The sequence below is a fragment of the Cherax quadricarinatus genome, chromosome 4, assembly GCF_038502225.1.
Source record: "Cherax quadricarinatus isolate ZL_2023a chromosome 4, ASM3850222v1, whole genome shotgun sequence".
In the NCBI taxonomy this organism is placed as follows: Eukaryota; Metazoa; Arthropoda; class Malacostraca; order Decapoda; family Parastacidae; genus Cherax; species Cherax quadricarinatus.
In genome coordinates this window covers 15,705,703-15,733,388 of record NC_091295.1, presented here as the reverse complement: position 1 = coordinate 15,733,388, position 27,686 = coordinate 15,705,703, and the positions used below count along the sequence as shown (strand labels likewise).

General features: G+C 39.6%; 1 protein-coding gene across 5 annotated transcripts in view; it reads left to right on the top strand.

Moving 5' to 3' along the window:
- The window catches only part of LOC128684185 (probable E3 SUMO-protein ligase RNF212), a 122,127-nt gene that overhangs the window by 89,368 nt on the left and 5,073 nt on the right, over positions 1-27,686 (top strand). For 4 of the 5 annotated variants that reach the window (XM_070094745.1, XM_070094752.1, XM_070094741.1 and 1 more), the window contains 2 exons: positions 4,455-4,581; positions 15,502-15,796. In XM_070094745.1, the coding sequence (XP_069950846.1) occupies positions 4,455-4,581; positions 15,502-15,796 (422 nt within the window). The remainder of the gene's footprint in view (positions 1-4,454; positions 4,582-15,501; positions 15,797-27,686) is intronic. The other variant, XM_070094759.1, reaches the window with a different exon arrangement.

Sequence of the window (27,686 nt, the reverse complement as noted above, 5' to 3'; positions counted from 1 at the left end):
ATAAATTCTAGCGGCTTCAAATCAAGCAGGAGAAAGCTGGTAGGCCCACATGTGAGAGAATGGGTCTGTGTGGTCAGTGTGCACCATATAAAAAAAATCCTGGAGCACGCAGTGCATAATGAGAAAAAAAAAACTCCGACCGTGTTTTTTTTTTTTTTTTTTTTTATTTTTTTTTTTTTTTTTTTTTTAATTAAAATGCCGAATTTGTGGTCTATTTTCGTATAGTATTTATGGTTGTATACTTCTTTTCCTGGTCTCATTTCATAGAATGGAAGACATATTATAGAAATAGAGGTGATTTTGATTGGTTTTACTATAAAAAGAACCTGGAAATGGAGCTCAAATAGGGGAAATGTTTGATTTTTTGCCGATGTTCAAAAGTAAACAAATGATGCCATTGTCCAATAAATGTCCAACTAGCCATTCTAATATGCAGTCATGAATGGGTTGACATTATTTGTACAATTATTACAATATATGTATTGCAGTAGTCTGCATAACAGTAAATCTTCTATTTTTTTTTTTTTCAATAAAAATTCAAAATAGAAAGCAAGAGTAATATCAGAGGGGCCTGGAGACATGACTGATGAACAAAGAAAATATTATTTTAGAGCCAGGAATGTCTGCATTATTCATTCTGGATCCTCTTTTGAAATTGTCATATTTTTAATTTTCGTGAAATTGGCCAAATAGCCAATTTCTGACCACTTTATTGGGTAGTTGAAATTGGTAAATGGGCAGTTTCTTGTACTTGGTCGATATAATAAATGGAGTTCTAAAGAAATAGTTATGAGTTTGGTCAACTGGAACAATGGAATTAGCCAAAAATAGTGCTCAAAGTGGGCAAAATCGCCAATTCATAAATATCGCCGAGGTCACTAACTTCGCGAGAGCGTAATTCCATAAGTTTTCCATCAAATTTTGTACTTTTGGTGTCATTACCATCGGGAAAAGATTCTTTATCATTTCATGTGAATTTTTTTTCTCTTTTTCAAAAAATTTTTCGACACCAGAAGACACCTCAGGATTTGCGGTTTCGACAGTCAAAGGGTTAATGTTCTTATATAGGAATTAAATGCTGGTTTTGCAGTAATTTTAGGTGAGTGGAATGTGTAATTACATGTATAGGCAAGACTACCTTAGCATGGCCATTAGACCTGCTGCAGTGCTACTCTGTTCCTTTGTATGACAATATAATGATTTCAGTTAACCTTTTCGTTGTAGGAAGCCTCAAAATTAAAAGTGCTCACAGTGTTGGCACTAACCCGTAAACGGTCCAAACGTATACAGTGGAATCTCAAAAATCGAACGTATCAAATATCGAACATTTCGAAAATAAGACCATTTTTTCGGACAAACTGTATCCCAATTATCGAACGCGCCTCTAATTTCGGACCGCCGGGTATGGGACCTGTCCGCTGGCCCGCTCTGTCCGCGTCCCCGCGCAGGCGCCGTGAGCAGTCTAGCTTTGTTTATGCTTGAATGAACACTAACCTGCGCTCTCATTCACACCTGTTACGATTATTTTGTTGTGTTTAGTGCTTGTGGGACTGTGAAATAAGCTGCCATGGGCCCAAAGAAACTTGCTAGTGGTACCCCTGTGGTAAAGAAAGTGAGAAACACCATAGATATGAAGAAGGAAATAATACAGAAGTATGAGAGTGGTGTGAGAGTTGGTGGAGGACCACAGGGAAGAGCTAACCATTGAAGAGCTGCAAGAGCTTCATCTGGAGCAGTATCAGACCACAGCTGAGGAACTTGCTTCAGAGGAGGAGGAAGAGGGAGTGGATGAGGTGCCTTCTTCAAAGATTAAGGAGATTTGTGCCATGTGGAATGATGTCCAAATGTTTGTGCAGAAGTACCACCCTGAGCAAGCTGAAACAAGCCATCTTTGCAACAAGTTCAGTGACAGAACCATGTCCCATTTTAGGGAAATGTTAGAGGTGCCAGAAACAGAGGACTGTGGACAGTTATTTTGTGAGACAGGGGTCCAGTGACTCTCAAGCTGGTCCTAGTGGCATTAAAAGACAGAGAAGGGAAGTAACCCCAGAGAGGGCTTTACGTGAAGTCCTCATGGAGGGGGATTCTCCTTCCAAACACTAACCCCAACTCCCTCTCTCCTCCTCCCTATCTTCCAGATGCCATCACCAATCTTCAATAAAGGTAAGTAAAAATGTTATTTTATATGTATTACTATACATAATTAAAAACTATAGTATTTGTTGTATGTAAAACTGTAATTAATCTCTATAAAATGTATTTTTTGTGAATATTTTTGGGCTTCTGGAACGGATTAATTGTATTTCCATTATTTCTTATGGGAAATGTTGCTTCAAATTTCAGACTTTTCGAATTTAGAACTAGCTCCTGGAACGGATTAAGTTCGATTTTTGAGGTTCCACTGTATATACGTTTTTACCGCTAGTGCCCCAAACGTATGTATACGTTTTATGTGTCCTACATTTAACATTGCCACGATAAGCCTGAGTTGCCTAGACATGTGAGAATGGGTGTGATCACTCACTGTGCACCATATTAAAATAATTGGGGATGCTTGGGTACCATATGCTCTTTTTTCCTATTAAAAAACAACAATTTTTCCTATTAAAAAACAGCAGTACGGTAGTGAACGTATATATACGTTTGGACCGTTTACGGGTTAAAAAAAAAAACTGAAATGGTAGAAAATCTTTTTCTGAAGGTACTGACACTTTAAGTACAAAATTTGAGAGAAAACTTATGAAATTACACAGGTACAAAGTTAGCAGCTTGGATGCAATTTACACATTGGTGATTTTATTCACTTCGAGTCTTCTTTTATGCCAATTCCATTACCCAGTTTGACCAAAGTTTCAGCTATTTAGCTAGTATGGTTTTCATTCTATTGACTGAGTGCAAGAAATTGCCCATTTGCCTATCAGAACTACCTTGTAAAGTGCACAGTAGGCAATTTGGCTAGTTTTACACAAAATTAAAAAAAATCCAATTTAAAGACAGATTCCAAAATAAATACTAGACATTCCAGGTATCAGAGAACCATTTCCTCTGTTCATTAGTCATGCCCTTAGGCCTCTCCTATACCTACACTTGCTCTCGATATTGGATGATTGGCCATGGTTTACAGCATCCCGATAATTGAATCAGACCTAGTAAAAACCCATAAAACAGACCAGGGTGTGGGGGTAAGGCCTTACAGGTCCTCAACAAAATTGTAAAAAAATAAAATATTTCTGCTGTTCTGAGCCTAATTTCAAACTATGTATTTCCTGCCATGAAATCAATCAAAATTATCTCAGTTTCAGTAGTAGATCTTCATTATATCAAATGATACCAAGAAACAGCCAATAAAATCATAAAAACAGACTGCCCGCACATGTCAAAGCCAGTCATAGCATGAACCAGTTCAAGAGGAGAGCCAAAAGTTGTCTGATGAATGTAGCTACAGAAAGGGAGGGGAATGATTTTTTATTTTTTTTTTTTAGCTAATGCACGTGTAATTTTACCTTATTCCTAGTAATGACTCATGTATTGTAGATAGTCTTAATGACCCTCGTGTAGTAGATAGTCTTTTTAGTATGATGATAAGATGTTATCTCCATTATAGAATAATAAGATATTATAACCTTTATATTATAATAATAAGGTAAAAGGACCCCAATGGAAATAAGTCACTCTGTCTGACTTTTTTGGGTTATTCCAGGTTCTCTGCACATATGCTGCTATGTATGATAATCTTTGTAACTGTATTTGTGTATACCTGAATAAACTTACTTACTTCTAAAACCATTTTAGAAAGCACCTCAAAGTTGCTGTTTTAAACTAAACACAAGGTCAAATTTTTGCTTTACCCATAATGCACCATGTGGGGTAGGGTTTTTTTTACACTGTAATACTGTGCACTCACCGCACAGATCTCATATATAAGCTAAAATTTACTGCTCACAGATTTAAGGGAGCTGAGCTCAAAATGTTGATCTGTGTAAGCAACTCTGGTGTCAATAATGTAGATCTACGGACAAGGCAATGAAAAGGTTAATCGATTTCATTCCTTCAGAAATGCTGCCCATGAATAAATTTATGTGGAATAATTATGTGTGCTTATACATTTCCTTTACTGGTGCATGCATTTTTTTATCATTGAAATCATATTGTAGTAGTTTTTACCTAGTATAATATTTAAAAAGTTGCTTCGAAAATCTGGAGTTATGTGGAACATAATTGTTTTTCCAACGTGCTTTTCCCTAACATGCTATTTTAAGCTGCACATGGATTTTCAGGAATATAAGCTGTTTATTATGAGATTAACTGTTTCATGTACTTCATCATACTACTTTTCCACATATTGTACTACTTTCCTTTCTTACTCTTTATTAGTATGTATTGTCAAACTTTCAGCAAATTAATAACACACTGAATGCACTGTAAAGTCAATAAATATTGAACTCTATTTTTAGTGAGATCCAGAAGCTTCGCAGTATAATTTCCACTCAAGGAGGCCCTGGGAAGGCTGGTTCTTTGGGTCAGTATCCATGTATGGAACATTATCAGAGAGTGGGTACATCAAACAAGCATTCTCCCAAGGTAAGTTAAACCAAAACTTTGTAATACAGTACAGTTTAAGGGCATTTCCTGTACTAATACCATATTTATAAGTAAGAGAGACATCAGCAATATGAAAACCTGTATTAGCAGATGAGCTATTGTTTCAATGCCAAACTTAATCAAATTTTATAGACAATATGTGGAAAAGTATGAAATGTGAGGCAGCACAGAAGGTGAAGTGACTCTTCAACCCTTTCAGGGTTTTGGACGTACTAGTACGGCTTACGCACCAGGGTTTTTTGACGTACTAGTACGCGTAAATTCTAGCGCCCTCAAATCTAGTGAGAGAAAGCTGGTAGGCCTACATATGAACGAATGGGTCTATGTGGTCAGTGTGCACAGTATAAAAAAAATCCTGCAGCACACAGTGTGTAATGAGAAAAAAAAAACTTTGACCGTGTTTTTGGATTAAAACAGCAACTTTGCACTGTATTTTCGTATGGTATTTGTTGTTGTATTCTAGTTTTTCTGGTCTCATTTTATAGAATGGAAGACATATTACAGAAATTGAGATGATTTTGACTGGTTTTACAATGAAAAGTACCTTGAAATTGAGCTCAAAGTAGCAGATATGTTCGATTTTTACCAAAGTTCAAAAGTAAACAAATCATGCTAGGCATCCAATACACGTCAACTGGTGAGTCTAATATTCTTTCACAGGTGCATTGATATTATTTATACCATTTCTACACTAATGCAGTGTTATGGGGCTATAGACCCAACATGTATTTATAAGTAGCAGTTACTCTGGAATACCTAATTATATTGAATTGATGGGGACACAGAACTTAAATGGCCCTAAGGGAAGATCACTCTTATGGACTGAGAGGCAGCTGGGTCAAGCCTATTTTTCTCAGTATAATAGGTTATACTGTAGACACACAAATACACAATTTAAATAAATAGTTTATAAAGTTGTATTTCTTTTTGTAGAATTAAAAGTGTGGGAGAGTTGTGGTAACTAGAGAATTGTGCTTGTCAACAGTCTTTTGTTTTTTGGTGGGTGTGGGAGGAGCCTAGCTAAGCTCCTCCATATAAACTATTACCGCTGGCTGCCGGTCATGCGGTAATAGTTTATTTACTTTTTTCCCTATGTTTTTCTTTTATTTTTTAACATTTATTTTTTTCAACTAACTTTTATGGCCTGTGAGACCAATATAAGCTATATTTTGGATATATACACTTGTTGTATACTACACACTAACTGCACAGACAATGACAGGTGAATATTTTCACCTGTTTTAGTCACATACTATTGCCTAGAAATATATACAGAGTATTTATAGGTCCCAGCAATGTTTTGGTGGGGAAGGGAGTGTGAGTTTGTGTAAACAACATGGCTGGCTGGCTAGCAGGGTTGGCTGGCTGGCTGACCAGCTGGCTGGCTGGCTGGCTGGCTACTTGGTTTGCCGGCTGGCTGGCTGGCCAACCGGTTGACTGGCTGGCTGACCAGCTGGCTCTGTCTCTGTCTCTATCTCACAGGTACATATAAATACAATTATACATAGTGTAAATTACTTAGGATACACGGAGAATATAATAATACATGTAATAATAATAATAATAACTGAAGCATGGTGTAAGAGAGTGTCACTTGTCTTATCTCTCCACTAATGAGAGTGGTGACATTTGATGAGGGGCATCTTATCTTATCTCTCCACTAATGACAGTGGTAACATTTGATGAGGGGCATCTTATCTTATCTCTCCACTAATGAGAGTGGTGACATTTCATGAGGGTACACTGCCTTCCCTTTATTTGTTTTCACTTTACACATAAACATGTCTCTGTCTGTCTGCTTGTCTCTTTTTCTGTCTGTCTGCCTGCCTCTCTTTCTGTCTCTGTCTCGGAGAGAGCCACTAGTGAACCGACACGTATTACACTCAGCGCAGTAGTCACTGTGTCACATCCGAATCCTGATACAGTGGACCCCCGAGTTTCGTTGGCATTGACTCTCGTGAAATCCGACTTTCGGCAAGTTTTTTCGGCAAAATTTAGCCTCGCGGTTCGTGATTGGACTCGTGATTCGGCAACCGTCTGGTACCCATCCACCCATCACCGCACACACAAAGTCAGTCTCCCACACCATTCACACTCAGTGTGCCATTGTTTACCAGCACGTGACCATCACCCTGCGGGTTCATACAATACATTTCATAATAATCCATTGTTTTTTGTGCTTGCAACTGCTAAATAAGTCACCATGGGCCCAAGGAAAGCTAGTGCAAGCTCTTTGGTAAAGAAAGCGAGGAACACAGTCAAATTCAAGAAGGAAATCAAGAGAGGGATTTTGAAGGGTTTGGGGCTGACCCTAAGGAGCCTATGCCAGTTGTGGAATCTATTGTGGCATTGGGGAAGTCCCTTGGGTTGGAGATGAGTGGCAAGGATGTGGAAGAGTTGGTGGAGGACCACAGGGAAGAGCTAACCACTGAAGAGCTGCAAGAGCTTCATCTGCAACAGCAAGAGATCACAGCTCAGGAAATTGCTGCAGAGGAGGAGGAAGAGAGATGGAGGAAGGTGCCTTATTCAAAGGTTAAGGACATCTGTGCAAAGTGGACTGAAGTGCAAACATTTATGGATGAACTTCACCCTAACAAAGCTGTTGCAGGCCGTATTGGCAACATGTGCAATGACAGTGTTGTGTCCCACTTCAGACAAATCTTAAAGAAACTCCAGAAACAGAGCTCTCTGGACAGATATTTTGTGCGACAGGGGTCCAGTGACTCTCAAGTTGTTCTCAGTGTCTTTAAAAAAAAAGAAGGGCAGTAACCCCAGATAAGGATTTGGTAACTGAAGTCCTAAGGGAAGGAGATTCTCCTTCCAAACAATAGTGTACACCATCCTCCTATCCCCTTCTCCCGTCTTCCATCCACCCAGAAGTCTTCAGTAAAGGTAAGTGTAATATTATTATTTTATATATGTATGTACTTGATTTCTTATTGTTTTCAGTATGTAAACATTTATTTAATTTGAAAAAAAAATATTTTAATTTAATATTTTTGGGTGTCTGGAACAGATTAATTTTATTTCCATTATTTCTTATGGGGAAAATGGTTTCGCCATTCGGCAATTTCGACATTCGGCAGACTCTCTTGAACGGATTAATCACGAAACTCGGGGGTCCACTGTACTTATTATTTACCAGTCTGGATTTTTTGGGTTATCCTAGGTAATTTACACTTTGTATAATTGTATTTATGTGTGCAATTATTTTACTTGTTTCCTCAATATCTTTTACCCCTGTATGGACATCAGTGCTTCCACCAGGTTTTGCTGGTAGTGTGTCGACACTATTCCCTGAGGCATCGTCCCATTTTGATCCATCTGCAGCAGTATCTCTATTTTGAACCTCTGTGGACTGAATAAAGTTGTCTTCAGTGTCCTCCAGGGCAACACTAGTACTCTCACGAGTGTTATCTTCTAAGACATAACTAGGACCCTCTGGAGCACTTTCCTCCAGGACAACACTAGCACCCTCAGGAGCACTGTTCAATCAGCCCCGTTCCTACTACCCATCTTTTTTCCCAGCTGTCATACCATGCTGACATGTCTTTCAAGAAGGATGTACAGTGGACCCTCGACCTACGATATAAATCCGTTCCTGAGAGCTCATCGTTAATCGAAATTATCGTTAGTCGAGTTAATTTTCCCCATAAGAAATAATGGAAATCAAATTAATCTGTTCCTGACACCCCAAGTATTGAAAAAAAAAATTTTGCCACATGAAATATTAATTTTAATACACACAAACTGAAGAAGACATGTACAATTACATGACACTTACCTTTATTGAAGATCTGGTGATGATTGATGGGATGGGAGGAGGGGAGAGTGTGGATGGTGTTAGTGTTTAGAAGGGGAATCCCCTTCCATTAGGACTTGAGGTGTCAAGTCCTTTTCCGGGGTTACTTCCCTTCTTTTAATGCCACTAGGACCAGCTTGAGAGTCACTGGACCTCTTGTCACACAACATATCTGTCCATAGAGGCCTGTACCTCCAATTCCTTTATGACATTCCTGAAGTGTTTCACAACATTGTCAGTGTAATAGTCACCAGCATGGCTTGCACTAGCTGTGTGAGGGTGATTTTCATCAAAAAAGGTTTGCACTTTAAACCACATTGCACACATTTCCTTAATCTTTGAAGTAGGCACAATGGATTCCACAACTGGCATAGGCATCTCAAGGTTAGCCCCAAACCCTTCAGAATTTTTTTTAATTTCCATACTAATTCTCACCCTTTTTATCACAGGGTTGGCAGTAGAAGCTTTCTTGGGGCCCATGGTGACTTATTTTGCAGGTGCAATCACTAAAAACGTTGTGATAATATGAAATGTTCCGATTGTATGTTTGAATGCGACCGCAGTGGCTGGCTTGTAAACACTGGCACCCACGGGACAAGTGAGGCGCGCTCAGCGTTGGTCGAGTTTTTTAGCGCTAGTCAAGGCAAAATTTTTGCGTTAAAATGTATCGCTAGTCGGATTTAATGTTATACGATGCCATCGTTGGTCGAGGGTCCACTGTATATTATTGGTGTTCTGTCTTTTGATATAGATGTCATTTCCTCATACAGGTGTATCTCATTTGGGTAGATCTAAAAACATCTCTCTGAGTTTATGTCAAGTGTGGTCACTAGTTTAAAATCCCTGCATATACCATGGGACCACTGACCACACAGATGGCAAGCAATCAAGGCCTGTCTTCATCCCTTACCCTTTCTGCAGACTACACACATCTTCATGGTGGTGGTCATCTTAGCAATACTAGACAACTCTCCTAGCTAGCTAGTCTATAATTCCCCGATGTATTGAATTTTTTGTAGCAGTTCTTCCGATTTGGGTTTATTTCCAATGAAACTGTTTGAATCCGCCCGAATCCAGCGAAATTTGTTTGAATCCTCCTGAATCCAGCAAAACTTGAAGAATCCAGTTAGTGGATCACAGTATATCTTTTTCCTAATAAGCACCTTAACAGTAGATCTGCCTATCTGTATTGTAACTATTTGTTGTAGTTACTGTTTGAGTGTTCGATAGGATGCGTAAAGCCCCGTCAGTTAGTGAAACCAGTCAGAGGATACATTGTTATCAATGAATCCGTTTGAATCTGGTCGTTGGATGAATCTGGGCAGATCCAGATTAGGCTCACTGGGTGATTTTGGACTAGCTCATGAAAAGACTACTGGAAAAAATTAAACAGAGTAATATGTGTTCAGTTTGACACAGAAAGTATAACTTGCGTGTTTGGACGCCGATGGCTTCAGTATGTGGAGATTACTGGAGGAATAATGATTTTTGTTGTGTATATAGCGACTGCTGCTAACTACAGGTTTACCACACACTGTATATGTCACTGTATACATCACTCCATCACAATAAGTACTAACAACTGTACATAGTTTATCATATTTCTACAAAACTGTACACTTTTTGTATTTCCTCGAGATTTTGCACCTCTTCATATTTCAACAGGAATGTTTTACTCCCTGGTATCGCTAATTATAAGTCAGGTACACTAGCAGACCTTCTTTGGAGGGTTCTGGTGACTGCTGGCAACTGTTTACAACATGAACCTGTCTCTTTGGGCCTAACACTTCAGTTTTAAATTTCACCTTATCATTTATTACCCATATACTAGGGTACCACTGTGGTACACACTATAACACTATGTATAACACATTATCATCAGGTAGACTGTCTTTCCTCTGACAAAAAAGTTCTAATATTATTTTCACTGGCATGCTAGGCCTTAAGTTCCCCTCTGAGAGTATGGTTATGCTGCATTATTGTACACTGATTCTCCTTTTTTGACTCTTAGATATTATTTTCTGCAAGATTAGTTCCAAGCGCTGGAAGCATATAAGTTCACTGGCACAGTTCAAAGTTCTAGTACGCAAGAGAGACCGTGAAAAAACATGAAAGAACACAGCGGCACAGTGACATGGGATCTCGTCCATCACCTGTAAAGTTGCAGGCAGCCATGGTAAAACGCTCTGTTCCACAAGGTACAGTACTCGCTCTCATTCTGTTCCTCATCCTCATTTCTGACAAACATAGAGATGTAAGCCATAGCCCCGTGTCTTCCTTTGCGGATGACACCTGGATCACCATGGCAGTGACCTCCATCGAAGACACCGCTAGACTCCAATCGGACATCGACCAAATTTTCAAATGGGCCACTGAGAACAATATGAAGTTCAATGAGGAGAAATTTCAACTACTCAGATATGGAAAACTTGAAGAAATTAAAAATGTGTCAGGGTATACCACAAATTCTAGCCATACAATTGAGCTGAAAAGTAATGTGAAGGACCTGGGAGTGATAATGTCAGAAGATCTTGCCTTCAAAGACCACAACAGTGTATCTACCTCATCCGCTAAGAAAGTGATAGGATGGATAATGAGAACCTTCAAAACTAGGGACGCCAAGTCCATGATTCTCATCAAATCGCTTGTGCTCTCTAGGCTGGAATACTGCTGTACACTAACAGCCCCCTTCAAGGCTGGCAACATTGCAGACCTGAAGAGTGTACAAAGAACTTCCACAGCACACATAAGTGCGATAAGGCACCTAAACTACTGGGAACAGTTGAAGGTCCTTGATCTGTATTCCCTCGAATGCAGGCGAGATACGTGATAATATACACTTGGAAGGTCATGGAGGGATTGGTACCAAACCTGCACACAAAAATCACTCCATATAAAAGCAAAAGACTCAGCAGGAGATGCAACATTTCCCCTATGAAAAGCAAGGGTGCCACGAGTACACTGAGAGACAACACAATAAGTGTCTGGGGCCCAAGACTGTTCAGTTGCCTCCCAGCATACTTAAGAGGGATTACCAGTAGACCCCTGGCTGTCTTCAAGAAGGCACTGGACAGGCACCTAAAGTCAGTACCTGACCGACCGAGCTGTGGTTTTTACGTCAGCTTGGGTGCGGCCAGCAGTAACAGCCTGGTTGATCAGACCCAGATCCACCATGAGGCCTGGTCTCAGACTGGGCCACAGGGGCATTGACCCCCGAAACCCTCTCCAGGTAAACTCCAGGTACCTGTGAGAGAGAGAGACAGACAGACAGCCAGCCAGCCACTTGACCAGCCAGCCAGCCACCTGACTAGCCAGCCAGCCATGTTGTTTACACAAACCCACGCTCCCTTCCCTACCATGCCCACTGCCTCCCCCCCTCCCACATAGTGCCTTTCCCCACCACCCACACTGCGGGAGAGTGAGGTATTCCTTATGCTTGGCTTGGTGACAAAGGCACACAATTACCACTCCCACAATGCAATGCGGGTGCATAGATTTTTTTCTTACTGCACACACTTATCACATAGACCCATTCTATCACATGTTGGCCTTGCCTTTACCCGCTTGATTTGAAGGTCCTAGAATTTATGCGTACTAGTACGTCAATAACCCTGGCGCGTAAGACGTACTAGTACGTCGGAAGCCCTGAAAGAGCTAAAGTACAGGCATTGTACTTCCCACCTCCAGGACTCAAGCCCAGCTAACCGGTTTCCCTGAATCCCTTCGCAAAATATTACCCTGCTCACGCTCCAACAGCTCGCCAGGCCCCAAAAACCATTCGTCTCCATTCACTCATGTCCAATATGCTCACACATACCTGCTGCGTGTCCAAGCCTCTTGCTCACAAAACCTCTTTTTCCCCCCTCCCTTCTAGTGTTAACTGGAAAATATGATAACAGTGAGGATGGCCTTGTGAAGAAGTTTGGTAGTGATGTCAGTAGTGATGGGAGGATACTGATACCTTCAAAATTAGCTGACACTGATACTAAATTTTAGACCAATACTGATACCATGAAAATTTGCCATTACCCACCCATACCAATACCTTGGCGTACCCCTGGTTATCAGGAACAGTGGAAATGGCAAAGGGCATTTCATTATGAATACATTTCAGTCCTGAGACTTAGTTTACTTTAAATATACATGGGGCACAAGAACAGGTTTATATAGGGAAAGGTACATGTGAGGTAAGCTGAGCATTAGCAAGGTCAGTGTTTGCTTATATGTCTTCAACCATTACTTGTCAGTACCATGTCATAGATTTTTACCTATTTTTTAAAAGTGTGAAAGCCACTTTTTTTTTTTTTTTTTTTTTTTGAAGAGTAGAGGCTTGCCTGAAATGCTTTGCATGACATTGAGCTTACAACATACTCGAAAGTGTCACCCATTTCTGTATAAAGAATGTATCATGTTGAAATAAATTTGTGTTCATAAGCACATTAGCTCTAAAATCTGAAACACACTAAACACACTACCAAACACTTCTGAATGTTCCCTTCTGCCTCCGGTTTCAAAAATATTGTTTTAAAACATATCCTGAGCTTTATGGTTTTTTATGATCATATGTGTCAAATATTTTTTTGTAACTTGCCTATCCAGCTTCCACTCAACCTTCTTTCACATGCACTGTCTCCACTATATTTTTACTCCCAATAATTTTGCTATTTTGTTTTCCTGCTCCTTCATTTTGACATTGCTATTTTAGCTTTTTCACTTAGAATGATCTATGTACACAATATTCTTGCCTTCAGATATAGGAGGACCTCTTTTACATGGTGGGTTAGGTTCCAGGCTACTGCCATAAAGCAAGTCACCCTTTTTTCACTTTTAAATGCACATAAATGCCTGATAACATGTTTACACTATCATGTATTAAGTTAGCAATAAAACTAGGCATAAAACAATAAAAAAGTAAAATGTTTATACAGTACAGTGGACCCTCGGCTAACGCCTTTAATCCATTCCAGAGAGCTAGCCTTTAACCGAATTAACCATTAGCGAAATTAATTTTCCCCATAAGAAATAATGGAAATCCAATTAATCCGTTCCAGACAGCCAAAAGTTTAAAAAAAAAAAAAAAAATTATACGAAATACACATTTCCCTACACAGAAAACAATAAAATATGCACAATAATTACATATAATGACACTTACCTTTATTGAAGAGTATTGATGAGTGATTCATTGTTTTTCTTGAACACACTGGGATTTTCAGAGTGATACACCAGTAAAGGCTTCACTTTGCAATCCCCACTAGCATTACAACAAAACAAGAAAGTCAGCCTGTCTTTCATAGGCTTGTGTCCTGGGAGTGCCTTTTCCTCCTGAGTAATGTGGGTCCTGTTTGGCATTTTCTTCCAGAACAGGCCTGTTTCATCACAACTGAACACTTGTTGGGGTTGGAATTTTTCAGCTTCACCATGCCTTATCACACTGTGTATGCCACTACGATTCTTAAATCTCCCAAACCCACCTTTGCTGGCCTTAAATTCACCGATATGAGCACTACTTCCAGGCATATTTTCATGTTCGCCTGGGTGTTAGTCGACTGGTGTGGGTCGCATCCTGGGGGACAAGATTAAGGACCCCAGTGGAAATAAGTTAGACAGTCCTCGATGATGCACAGATTTTCTTGGATTATCCTGGGTGGCTAACCCTCTGGGATTAATTGTTTCTCGGTAATTGTTTCTCATTAAGCCACACCAATAACACTCTCTCCACCTCTTCGAGTAGTACAGCTGACGGTGGTGCAGCAGCAGCTGACCATGGTACAGCAGCAGCTGACCGTGGTGCAGCAGCAGCTGATGGTGGTGTAGCAGCAGCTGACCGTGGTACAACAGCAGCTGACGGTGGTGCAGCAGCAGCTGACGGTGGTGCAGCAGCAGCTGACAGTGGTGCAGCAGCAGCAGCTGACCGTGGTATGATAGTATTTTGATAGTATTTCTCACCGTTTTTACCACAGGGTTGGCACTAGAAGGTTTCTTGGGGCCCATGGTGGCTTATTTAGCAGTTACAAGCACTAAAAACAATGGAATAATACAAAATATATCACACGTACGAGTGGAATCGACCGCAACTACTTGTAAACAATGGCACACTGGCTATACACGGAGTGGCTGGGCCTGCTCAGGCATGCAGACAAGTTAGGGGGCGAAAGCCCTTAGCTGAGTTTTTTACTGTTGGTCGAGCCAATATTTTGATGCCAAAAAGCACCTTTAGCTGATTTTGGTGTTAGCTGATGCCACCATTGGTTCGGGGTCCACTGTACACTCATTACGTACCTTAAAATATTTTTTGGCCTTTGTGGAGTGAGAGGTGAGTAGTATTTATTGAAGGAAGTCAGGAGACAAAACCAGCCTCTGCTGGCTTCAAATTTATTTTCAGCAGCTTCCTCACCCATATTGCACTAGTTTCATTCTCATTGTAATTTCTTTTTTTAATTTTTAATTTGGAATAATTAAGTAATCATCAGTACTTCATGAATTATTGTGTGTCTGCTCTTGTATCTGAATTGCCTCTGCAGAAAAAAAAATCTGAAACTTGAGGTGATAACAGTGATTGGTGCTCTTTCAAGCAAACTTTTCATATTTATGATTCTATTCACTATAACTTGATGGTCTGTACAACTAAAAATAACTTTGTACCCTTTCTCTTATACCTGGAGTTTACCTGGAGAGAGTTTCGGGGGTCAACGCCCCCGCGGCCCGGTCTGTGACCAGGCCTCCTGGTGGATCAGCCAGTGATCAACAAGGCTGTTGCTGCTGGCTGCACGCAAACCAACGTACGAGCCACAGCCCGGCTGATCAGGAACTGACTTTAGGTGCTTGTCCAGTGCCAGCTTGAAGACTGCCAGGGGTCTGTTGGTAATCCCCCTTATGTGTGCTGGGAGGCAGTTGAACAGTCTCGGGCCCCTGACACTTATTGTATGGTCTCTTAACGTGCTAGTGACACCCCTGCTTTTCATTGGGGGGATGGTGCATCGTCTGCCAAGTCTTTTGCTTTCGTAGTGAGTGATTTTCGTGTGCAAGTTCGGTACTAGTCCCTCTAGGATTTTCCAGGTGTATATAATCATGTATCTCTCCCTCCTGCGTTCCAGGGAATACAGGCAACTGGAACCAAAGTGTCCCCTGGAGGAACCAGAATTAGTCCTGGACGTCTTACCTTGGTTAAAACAAGTCATGGATCTGTAATGAGTGGTCATAGCTGTAGTCCTACTAATGTACCTGCTAATACCTCAGGCCATACCATACCATATGGTACAGTTCAAGTTCCCAGAACACCATCTAGTCGGCATTCTTCGCCACCTCAACCTTATCACGTAATTGGACACCAAAATCCTCATCAGCGGCACTCGGAAAATGATTTACACGTTGGAACACCTGTCCGACATGGTATGTCTTGCCTCATTCCAGTTACATTGAAAATGCCAATAGAGTTACTTTATAGTGTTAATTGGAATGTATTTGTGAAAGTTTTAACTTGCTTTGGCAAAGGTCAAACTAAACTAATGCAACACATCCTTCATGCTTTATGCTATTAAAAAAAAGCATCTATTAATGTCATTTAATGTTAGTATTATTTCATGCATTATTATTAATATTATTATTATTATTATTATTATTATTATTATTATTATTATTATTATTATTATTGTTATTATTATTTACAGTAGAACCTTTCAATAACAGACTAATGGGTGGAGGGGATGTATTCTGTGCCAATTGTCTGAAACTCCCAGACTATAAAGGTAATATTTTATGATCATCCAGTTATCTTCTGAAGTAGTGGACTTGGTCTGCTGATGCAGAGGACTAATACAGGTATTATAACCTATAGTAATACAATATAGTGTTGTACTGTAATTTTATAGTACGTACAGCAGGCCCTTGAATAGCATCATTTCATTCAACATTGTTTTATTATAGCATTGATGAGAACAAAAAAATTGAATGAATACAATGAATACAAATAATTGTAAAATAAAAGTTTGTAAAGTACACAATAATCATACAAATGCATGACAATAAATGATGCAGTACGAAAGTGCTCAACGAGCCCGCAATATTTCGGATTGTTTTTGAACTGCATGGTGATAGGTGCTCTTTACAATTTTTGCTTTCCAAATATTTATTCCTTGATTTAAAACTGTTGCAAAGAGTGCTAAAGGTGCACTGTGCACCCCTGATGTTTATGGCCATAAAAAAAATAGTATGATAGAAACTAAACCAGAAGTTTCACAGAGGTATGATAAAATTGGTTTCATTGTAGGTCGTTTTGCTTAATGTCGCAGTTTCCGAGAACCTGTCAATAATAATACAGCCTCTCCTCACTTAACGATGGAGTCCAGTTCTTAAGACCACGTCGGTAAATGAATTCGTTGCTAAGGAGCATACTATCATGGTAGTGGGTTTGTGTCAACCATCTCTGATATTGTTTTGATGTCACCTTTGCACCCTTTATAATATTTCTGGTATATATTTAGATGTTTATACAGTGGTGTACTATATATGATCATATATGTAGAGAGAGCCCGCCGTAAGTCCGAGGTGTCAGTAAATAAGTACGTCACTAAGTGAGGAGAGGCTGTAATAATATAATGTCTTTATTTATACAAGTACATGTACAAAATATACAGGCCTAGCTGACATCAATGACATACTACTATATAGAAAGCTGCTTGTTATGCTGAGCATTTCAGGCAAATTAGGTCAGTTTTGTTCCAGGATGTGACCCACACCAGTTGACAAACACCCAGGTACCCATTTTATACTAGCTAGCGATCGAGCTACGGGACTCCCATTAAGTGAGGACTTGCTATACTCGACATAATTTACAGTAATTTTACTCATCTTTTCATAGTGGAGAGATGAAGTGTAAACTGCTGTAATTAATAATATTGACTCAAAAATTTTTAGTCAGTCAGAAAAACTGAAGTGTTACTAGTAAAAATAATGTAGATGGCTGAGATCTAGAGGACTAAGAACCTCGTGCTTTAGAAGCATTGTTAATAAAGTCACACAAAATGTTATAATTCCATGAAAAAATTAGAGACTGAATAACGAGCATATGTGCAAGTGACCACAAACAATAAACTGGTGCAGGTGGCCTGTGGCTTAGGAAACGATGAAAAACAGACAGATCCTGGATGTGGCTGCTTTGACCCATACTGGACAAACATCAGAGATAGTGGACTTGGCTTGATACTTCAGAAGACAACCAGATGCTATCGTACAGAAAAATGTGGAATTACGGAATTTTGTCTGAAGTTGCCGAGGTCCATTAATGTGAATTTTTACTTTTTTTTTTTTTTTTTTTTTTTTTTTTTTTTTTTTTTTTTTTTTTTTTTGGCTTCAGTGGCTACCTCCCACCAAGGTAGGGTCTAAAAAATTAAAGACATTCACCATCATTTATTCAATCTCTGTCTTTCCAAAAGTGTGATAACATCACACTTTGGATTATCCTCTGACTGTATCATCATTTTTTCTTCAGAATGTGGATACAGCAGGGCCCCACTTATACAGCAGGTTAGGTTCCAGGCTACCGCTGTAAAGCAGAAATCGCCGTAAAGTGGAACACCCTTTTTTTCCACTTATAAATGCATACAAATACTAGATAACAAGTTTACACTAAAATATATTAAGTTAGCAATAGAACTAGGCATCAAAAAAAACAATAAAAAAGTACAATACACACATAGTGCACTCATTACTTACCTTAAAATATTTGTAGGCTTAATCTAGGGTGAGACAAGTAGTATTTATTGTAAGAAATCAAGTGTGGTATGTATGGTAGTCAGCCGGGCTACCATACCAGGCCACCCCACCTACACAATATTCTATTACATTCAAGCATCCCAGAGCGATAAAATGCATATACAGTTTACTCATTACCTACCTTAAAATATTTGTAGTCTTAATTTATTTAATGTCTATGCAAACAGTACATTTAGATTGTGTATATACAATAGTGGGTTGCAATACAAAGAGAGCCTCTATTATGCCTTGGCATTATGGGCCAACTTAACATTATTGGCTTACATTCTACTTAATACTAAGGAGTAGTATATCATAGTTGTACAGTAGGAAAGTAATTATTTCATAGTTGTACAGTAGAATATTAATTATAAATGAATCAAAATTTGCATAATACAATGAATGGAGACGAATGATACTTGGGACCTGACGATCTGTTGGAGTGTGAGCAGGGTAATATTTAGTGAAGGGATTCAGGGAAACCGGTTATTTTCATATAGTCGGACTTGAGTCCTGGAAATGGGAAGTACAATGCCTGCACTTTAAAGGAGGGGTTTGGGATATTGGCAGTTTGGAGGGATATGTTGTGTATTTTTATACGTATATGCTTCTAAACTGTTGTATTCTGAGCACCTCTGCAAAAACAGTGATAATGTGTGTGTGGTGAGTGTTGAATGATGATGAAAGCATTTTCTTTTTGGGGATTTTATTTCTTTTTTGGGTCACCCTGCCTTGGTGGGAGACTGCCAACTTGTTGAAAAAAAAAAAAAATATTTGTATTCTAAAATGTTTTGTGAAAAACAATGATTCAATTATATTCCTGTCAACAATGAATAAAAGGTTCAATGTGATTGTTTCAGTTATGATGTGGGAGTACATAGGTGAGTAAATGTGTACTGAGTATTTAGCATTTAGTCTAGGGTGATTAAGTGGCTTTTGAGAATAGTCTTAAATTGATTTTCAGACTGGGTTACTTTAATATCTTATGGTAATGAATTCCATATTTTGGGGCCCTTTATGCGCATAGAGTTTTTACAGTGTGATATGGACACGAGGTATATCAAAAAGAGATCTGTCTTGTGTTGTGGTCATGTGTCCTGTTTAGGTTGGTGAGGAAAAGTTTGAGTGGAGGGTTTATATTTGCATGTATTGTTCTGTGTATGTAGTAGGCACATGAATAAGTATGGATGTTCTTAATGGTAAGCAGATTCAGACTTTTGAAAATTGGTGGAGTATGCTGGCGGGAGTGGGAATTTATCATCATTCTTACTGCTGCCTTTTGCTGGGTTATTAGGGGTTTTAGGTGATTGGATGTTGTTGATCCCCATGCACAAATTCCATATGTAAGATAAGGGTATATGAGTGAATGGTACAGTGCCAGGAGAGCTGATTGTGGAATGTAGTACCTTATCTTTGATAGTATGCCTACAGTCTTGGGTGCCTACAGTCAAGGGTGAGTAAACGAGATAAAATGAATAAATGAGAGAGAGAGAGAGAGAGAATATGAGTACATGAGGGAGGACAAGTGCAGAGTTATATAAACAAACCAGGCGAACGTAAGTTTTGTAAACAAACAAAGTGTACACGTCTGGTTTGTGTACAAGTTACATTGTGTACAGGTTGTCTCTACATTGATACGGTAGAATAAATAAAGAAGAACACTCCAATTCTCATGTAACACCATTTTTAGAAGAAATGACGCTCTGAGTGAAGGCAATGGAAATAAGTCACTCTGGCTTTTTTGGGTTATCCTAGGTTCTCTACACACATGCTGTTATGTATGATATCTATGTAACTGTATTTGTGTATACCTGAATGAACTTACATACATACGAAAGGAATAATTTTCAACAATTCCCCCCAGTAAGACATTTTCTCTTATGTTAGACTAGAGAAAATGTTATTCTTGCCGCCACTTGTACAAGTTATCTGGCTACGACATCTTATATTTATGTTTATTTATTCTATTTCGGGGTGTATTTATCATCTTTATATGTTATGTATCATGTTTATTATATAATTTTGAATAATTATCATGGATGGATTAATGAAAATGTGTATATTGACGTAATATACTAGCCCGTTGTTCCCGCACCACTCGCCGGCAGCACCGGCATCCTAGCAACTCTTATTCTTCAAGAAACCATCGCTCATCAAAGCTTGTGATGGCCTAATTGAAGGTACAACTACATGAACCCACATAGAGCACAAAATGACCCAAGAATACTAAGAATGTAACCCAAATCTTGACAAAATAGAAGATCTAAGGAAGACAGCCTTGCTAACCCGAACACTGCCTCCACTGCCAGACAATCACTTAACCCAAGCTCAGGGAAATCAAGCCTTCTCCTCCATAGCTACACAGTATCTACTCTAGTGATACTATGAAAGGATATCACAGATGAAACAACAACAGTAAGAAAAGAATAACACCAAGGACCCTAGAACTCGACTTGTCTACCCAGCAGGACGCCGGTGTATCATCAACCCCCCTCACCACTACAACCCAGAGAACAACAACAACAAACATGGCTGACTCCCCCTCCAACTCCACTCCCTTCAAAGGATTCACCCATGATAACTCAGGTATGATTATTCCTGACAATATCAGGGACTACATCGTTGCTTTAGAAAACAAAATCAAAGATATTAAAGCAACACTTGCACGATGAGAATTCAAGATAACCAACCTTGAGAACAAGATCCGAAACCTTGAAGAGAAGATTACCTCAGGAAGTGCTGACACAGAAATACTCTGAAAACAGCAATAGCCAGTCACACTGAGCAAATAACAACTCTAAATATGAAGGTTGAAGAAGCAATCAAGGACTGGAATCAGAACATGCGCACTCGACTGAATGAATACCTTGATTTCCAAGATGACAAAACTGAACAAGATAAGTTGTCTGATGCAGTTATGATAAACAGTCCACACATTCCTAGTGACATAACCCAAGAACAGTGCAAAGAAACTGCTATCAGGATAATACAGGACCATGTACAAGTTATCGTGCAAAACAATGAAATCAAAGAAACACGTTTGTTAGGAAAACAAGGTAGTAGACACAGTATCATGATCAGACTTCATTCATATGATAAAAGAAAGGACTTAATTAAATCAGCAATTACAGTGAAAAATGGAGTGTACATCAACAAGTGTCTAACGAGAAAACGTCAAAACCTTCTGTTCATGTTGAGAAAACTTAAACTGGAAAACAAAATACATCAGTGTTTCACTCGAGATGGGAAAATACTAATTAGAAAAACATCAACAGGACAACAGTACATCATCTCAAATGAACATAATTTCTCTACCTTCCTTAGAAAAGCTGACATTTCTGTAACAGATTAGATAAGTGTCCTTAATACATATATACGTGTGGTGCATATAGTGTATGTTACTATTATATTATTGTGCATTATTATTATTTACTATTATATTATTGTGCATTATTATTATTTACTATTACATTATTGTGCATTATTATTTTTCTTTTACTAGCTAATACCAGCTACCTCAAATACTTTTTACTTTTTAATTGCTTTTATTGCTCATAATTTTGTGTTGCAAGACAAATCTTACTCCAATTTAATGTTATTCATGGTTGCTACCTGTCCATTTAATTCAGCTTACCACTACTATTTTAATCCCCTTTATATTGTGTGAGCAATTAGTGTATATTCCTATTACATTATTGTGTGAGTCCCAAAACTATCTTTTGCTAGCTAGTACCAGCTACCTCATATTTCTCTACTTTTTATAGTGCAATTAATTGCTCAACTTATTATACATTACAAATCAGATCTTACTCCCAAATCAATATTATATCATAGTGACTATCTGTCCATTGAACTTTGTTCACCATTACTTAATTTAGTCCCTTATATATTTTCTCCTTTATTTTAGCTTTATATAACTACCTTAGTTCATATATTCACATTTGTTAAAATAATCAAGGTGCCATTCTCAGGTACTAAAGTGTAATAAGTTCACTATTTTGCCATTATATTATATCATAGTGATTATCTGTCCATTGAACTTTGTTTACCTTTACTTAATTTAGTCCCTTATATATATTCTCCCTTATTTTAGCTTTATATAACTATGTTATTTTCATATAGTCGGACTTGAGTCCTGGAAATGGGAAGTACAATGCCTGCACTTTAACCCTTTCAGGGTCCGTCCCGTAGATCTACGGCTTTACGTTCAGGGTCCAAACCGTAGATCTACGCCATGAGCTCAGCTCACTCTGATAAACTGTGAGTGGTACATTTGGGCCTAGATATGAGAGAATACATCTATGTGGTATGTGTGCACCACATAAAACAGATCCTGCAGCACACTGTGTATAATGAGAGAAAAAAAATGAAATCATGATTTTTCGATTAAAACAGCAACTTTGCAGTGTTTTTTCGTATGTATTTTATAGTTGTATTTGCGATTTCTTGGTCTCATTTGATAGAATGGAAGACATATTACAGAAATAGAGATGATTTTGATTGGTTTTAGCACTGGAAATGGCTTGAAACTGAGCTCAAAGTAGCAGAAATGTTAAATTTTTGCCAATATTCAAGAGTAAACAAACGACCTCACACATCTAATACACGTCAGCTGGTGGGTCTAATATACATTCACAAATATGGTGATGATATTTATACAATTATTACAGTATTGCATAACAGTAAATCTTCTATTTTTTGGTGTGAATAAAAATTCATTATGTGAATAAAAAATCAAAATGGAATTTATTTGTAAAGCCTCAAAACATAACTAATGAACAGAGGAAATGTTAGTTTAGTGCCAGGAATGCCTACATTGTTCATTCTGGACCCTATTTTGAAATTGGAATATTTTGAACTTTGTGTTAAATTGGCCAAATTAATAATTTCCGATCACTTTATTTTGTAGTTGAAACAGTTGACTTGGCGATTTCTTGTGCTCAATCGATAGAATAGAAGTAATACTAGTGAAATAGCTAAGAATTTGGTTGATTGGAATAATGTAATTGGCCTAAAATGGGAGTCAAAGTCGGCAAAATCGCCGATTCGTAAATATCGCAGACACATCAAAATTCGCGAGAGCATAATTTCGTCAATTTTCCACCAAATTTCGTACTTTTTGTTTTATTACCTTCACAAAAAGATTCTCTACGGTTTCATAAGAAAAAATAACAAATTTTTTTTTTTGAAAATTCTTGGACACTGGTGCGTGACTCCAGATTTGGGCCTTGGACCCTGAAAGGGTTAAAGGAGGGGTTTGGGATATTGGCAGTTTGGAGGGGTATGTTGTGTATCTTTATACGTATATGCTTCTAAACTGTTGTATTCTGAGCACCTCTGCAAAAGCAGTGATAATGTGTGAGTGTGGTGAAAGTGTTGAATGATGATGAAAGTATTTTTTTGGGGGGGGATTTTCTTTCTTTTTTGGATCACCCTGCCTCGGTGGGAGACGGCCGACTTGTTGAAAAAAAAAAAAAAAAAAACTACCTTAGTGCATATATTCACAATTGTTAAAATAATCAAAGTGCTATTCTCAGGTGCTAAAGTGTAATAAGTTCACTATTTTGCCATTAAAATACTCCAGGTGCTATAGACTACCTCAGGTGCTACTGATTTTGCTTTTAATTTAATTCTTTTACTATTATATCCATTAGCTCCTTTATTTTAACTGTAAATATCCACTGCAGTTCATAAACTCACTTGTTAAAATAATTAAGGTGCTATTAGATACTTCAGTGTATAACTGAATTATCAATTCTGTAATAATCCCTTTTTCTTTCAAATTTTTACATAAGTTTTAGATTAATCACGGTGTCTTAGTCATAAGTCTAGTTGTAGATTCAATATAAATCTTATATAATTTTACTCAGAAAATCTAGTTTTTAAAATTACTCTCATCCTATGATTACAGGCATAGATCCTGATGTAAACTTTTTACAAAATGAATTACACGAATCAACCAGTAACTGTAATTACTACACAGCAGACCAAGCAAAGACATTACTCAGTGCAAACAATAACATAACCATCTTTAACTACAATGTCAGATCCTTGAGCAAACATTATGATGACCTCACAGCATTACTCAGTTCCCTTCATTCCAATATATCAATCATCACACTCACAGAAACCTGGCTTAAGCCTGATATTACAGATTTCTATACCATTCCTGGCTACATGGCCATACACAACTGTAGAACAGACCAGCAAGGGGAGGAACAGCCATATACTATCCAAATCAACTCGAATGTATCAATAAATCTTGCACAAGGGATGAACATGGAGAATATATCATAGCCAAATTTAAATCAAAAGACCTGCAAAAACCCCCTCACAGTTATGAACATCTACAGAGTACCACAGTCAAACATTTATCACTTTAGTGAAAAACTAGGAAACATGATTACTGATGCACACATGAATAAAGACCACCTACTACTAACAGGTGATTTCAACATAAACATACTACACGACCAGGACCCACAAGTAACTGAATTCACAAACACAATGAGTAACTGCCTGTTGCTACCAGCAATATCTAAGCCTACAAGAATCTCCGAGACAAGCATCTCCTTAATAGACCACATCTGGACAAACACCATATCCCCTTCAAAATCAAGCATAATCATGGACAACACTACAAACCACTACCCAACCTTTCTCATAACTAATCTGGGCAAACTACCACAAGACATTACTAAAGTAACCTTCCCTCTTCAAAGGGGGCTCCTTGGCGTGGTGAAGAGGCTCTTGGTCTGAGGAATTAGACCTGTCGGTCTCCTTCCTCAGACCGAACCTAATTACCCCCCAATCCCCCCCTTCCCTATCCCATCCTCCCCTTTTCCCTTTCCTCCTCCCCCTCCCCATCCCTCCCTTTGCCCTTCCTCTTTTTGGCCTTTGGGATTTTTCCCACAGGCACGCTAGTTCCTAGGTAGGGGAAAGGGTACCGGGGTCCATCCCATTCCGTTGAGGTTCTTGGATCGCCTGGGGATGTCCCGATCCCTCTCCGATATCCCGGAGAGTGGCTTTCGGTGTCTTTCGGGCGACGGGTGTATCTCTGGAAGCCACCTTTCGGATTCCGGGGGTGATGGCCGAAGGAGGTATGCTTTGTGGCGGATATCCGGCTGCCCTCTCGTCCACCGAGGTAGCTTGGCAGATGTGAGGTTGCTATCCTGGATTGCTGGTTTACTGGCATGATGGGTAGGGTATGGCACGGGTTCCATGCTGCATCTACGCTACTTGCGGTGCTGAGGTCCTCTTGGGCGCGGAGGGAGATTTCTGACCCTTTCATTCCTCCTAGGAACTATCCCTCCCCGGTCCCCCCTTTTTTTATTATTTTTTATATTTTTATTTTCTATTCTTCTTTCTTTCTTCTTCTTTCTTTCTTTCTTTTCTTAAAAACAAAAAAGAAAGAAGTAACCTAACCATGGAGAACCCAATCCATGAACCTGCTACCCCCGGGCCCCTTCTTGATACCGCACCCCGTTCTGACCCCGCCTCGTCTTTGGACCACTCTTCGGACACTCCTCATACCTCTGTACCTCTTGCCGGTGCCGTTTCCTCACCCGCTTCAGGTACTGAGGTCTCGACTGACTCCTTTGATTTATCTAACCTCCGCTCTCCTTTGACTATGCTTCCGGCCTCTCCCTCTACGGTGCGGCAATTTTCGAATCGCCGGCCCGTTCCACATCAGACCAACTCTGGTCCCACGCCTAAATGCCAACGACAATTACCTGCTGATACTTCTCCACCTTCTCGTTCTTCTCAGAAAAGATCGACACGTCCTGCACTCCCTTTCCACGCTCAGTTTCAGACTGCACAATGGACTAAATTCTTCACTTTACGACCGACTTCCTCTACCGCCTATCTTTCCGACCACAGTATTGGCAAGGCACTCCTACGCCATGTTGGTAAAGATATTTCTTTTCATGCTCTTAAGAGCGGTACGCGCATTATCACTGTACAGAATGCTACCCAAGCTCATGATCTTTCTCTTCTTTCCCATATAAATACTGTTCCTGTCACTATTGAAAAACATCATTCCCTCAATTCTTGTAGTGGTACCGTCATTCTGCCCCATACCATAGTTCAACAAAATTTCCAGACATGTGGCAATGACATTCTTGAACAGCTGGAACTCCAAGATCTCTCAATCCTCAAAGTAGACACTTATGTTCTTCCTGCCCGCGGGCGGAGACGATACCCTAGCAATGTGGCTCGTTTAACTTTTGACAGCCGTGAACTCCCATCCTCAGTTTATGTAGCAGGACATCGGTTACAAATTCGAAAGGCGATCCCTACACCGCAACAGTGTAGAAATTGCTGGCGATTTGGCCATCCAGCAAAATATTGCAGATCTATAGCCGAATGCCCAGTCTGTGGTGCCAATGACCTTTCAAATATATCTTGCAATCGACCTCCCTCTTGCCTTAATTGTCATGAGGTTCACCCTTCGTACTCTCGCCGTTGCCAAGTCTACTTAAATAAGCGGGAAATCCGTTACTTCAAAGAGGCAGAAGGTCTCCCTTATGCCATGGCAGTTTCTCATCTCCGCCTCCAAGGGAGACTACCTCGTCTTTCTTATTCCCGTGTTTCAAAACGTCCCCCCACTTCTGGGGTCTCATCTTCTGCAGCCTCCTCTGTGGTTACCTCTCCCATAGTCACTCCTGTATCTAATTCTTTTGCTGTCCTAGGCTCAGACGTCCCTACTTCAACGCCTCAGTCTGTTCTCGCTTCTTCATGTTCTCCCTCACAAGCCTCAGTATCGACGAGATCTCGTGCGACACCTCCTCCCAATCGTCCCTCTACTTCTCAGAAGTCAAAAAGAGGTCCTTTAACCCCTCTTTCCCTTCTTCCACCTCCTCATTTTACCTTCCCTGTCTCTGTACCGGGTTCTTCCCCTCTCACTGGCTCTGTTACAAGTGTAGAGGTTCACCCTCCTCCTCGTACTATACCTACTTCCCCTGTTCCCTCCCAAGTTTCTTCCTCTTCTGCCACCTCCCAGGTTTCTGCCTCTTCTGTCCCCTTCCACACTTCTCCAGTTCCCTCCACCCTTTCGCCCCCCACTACCTTGGTACAGTCCAATACAGTTCCAATCTTTACTCATCCTCCCCCTACCATTTCCAATATTGTCTCCCATACGACGTCTCTGAATTCCGAAACACTTGAAGCAATCTCTGAACATATTGCAGAGACCAAACCATCAATGGACACTGATCTGCCCTCCGTTCCTTCTCTCTCCTCTGCTCCATCTGCGCAACTCCTTTCTTCACAGCGCACCGTTCCTTCGCTGCTTGAACGTTTTCCACTGCCTCCGCATGTGGACTTTTCTAACCCCTCTAGTCCGTAGGAACCCTTACCTGCGGATTTCAGGTATCTTTATCATTGCCAATCATGGCCTATTTACAGTGGAATATACGAGGCCTCAGGGGTAATCGGGGTGAGCTTCAGATGTTACACTCCCAGTTTTCCCCTGTTGGTGTTTGCTTACAGGAACCAAAATTACACTCTGCTGTTATCTCTCCCATCT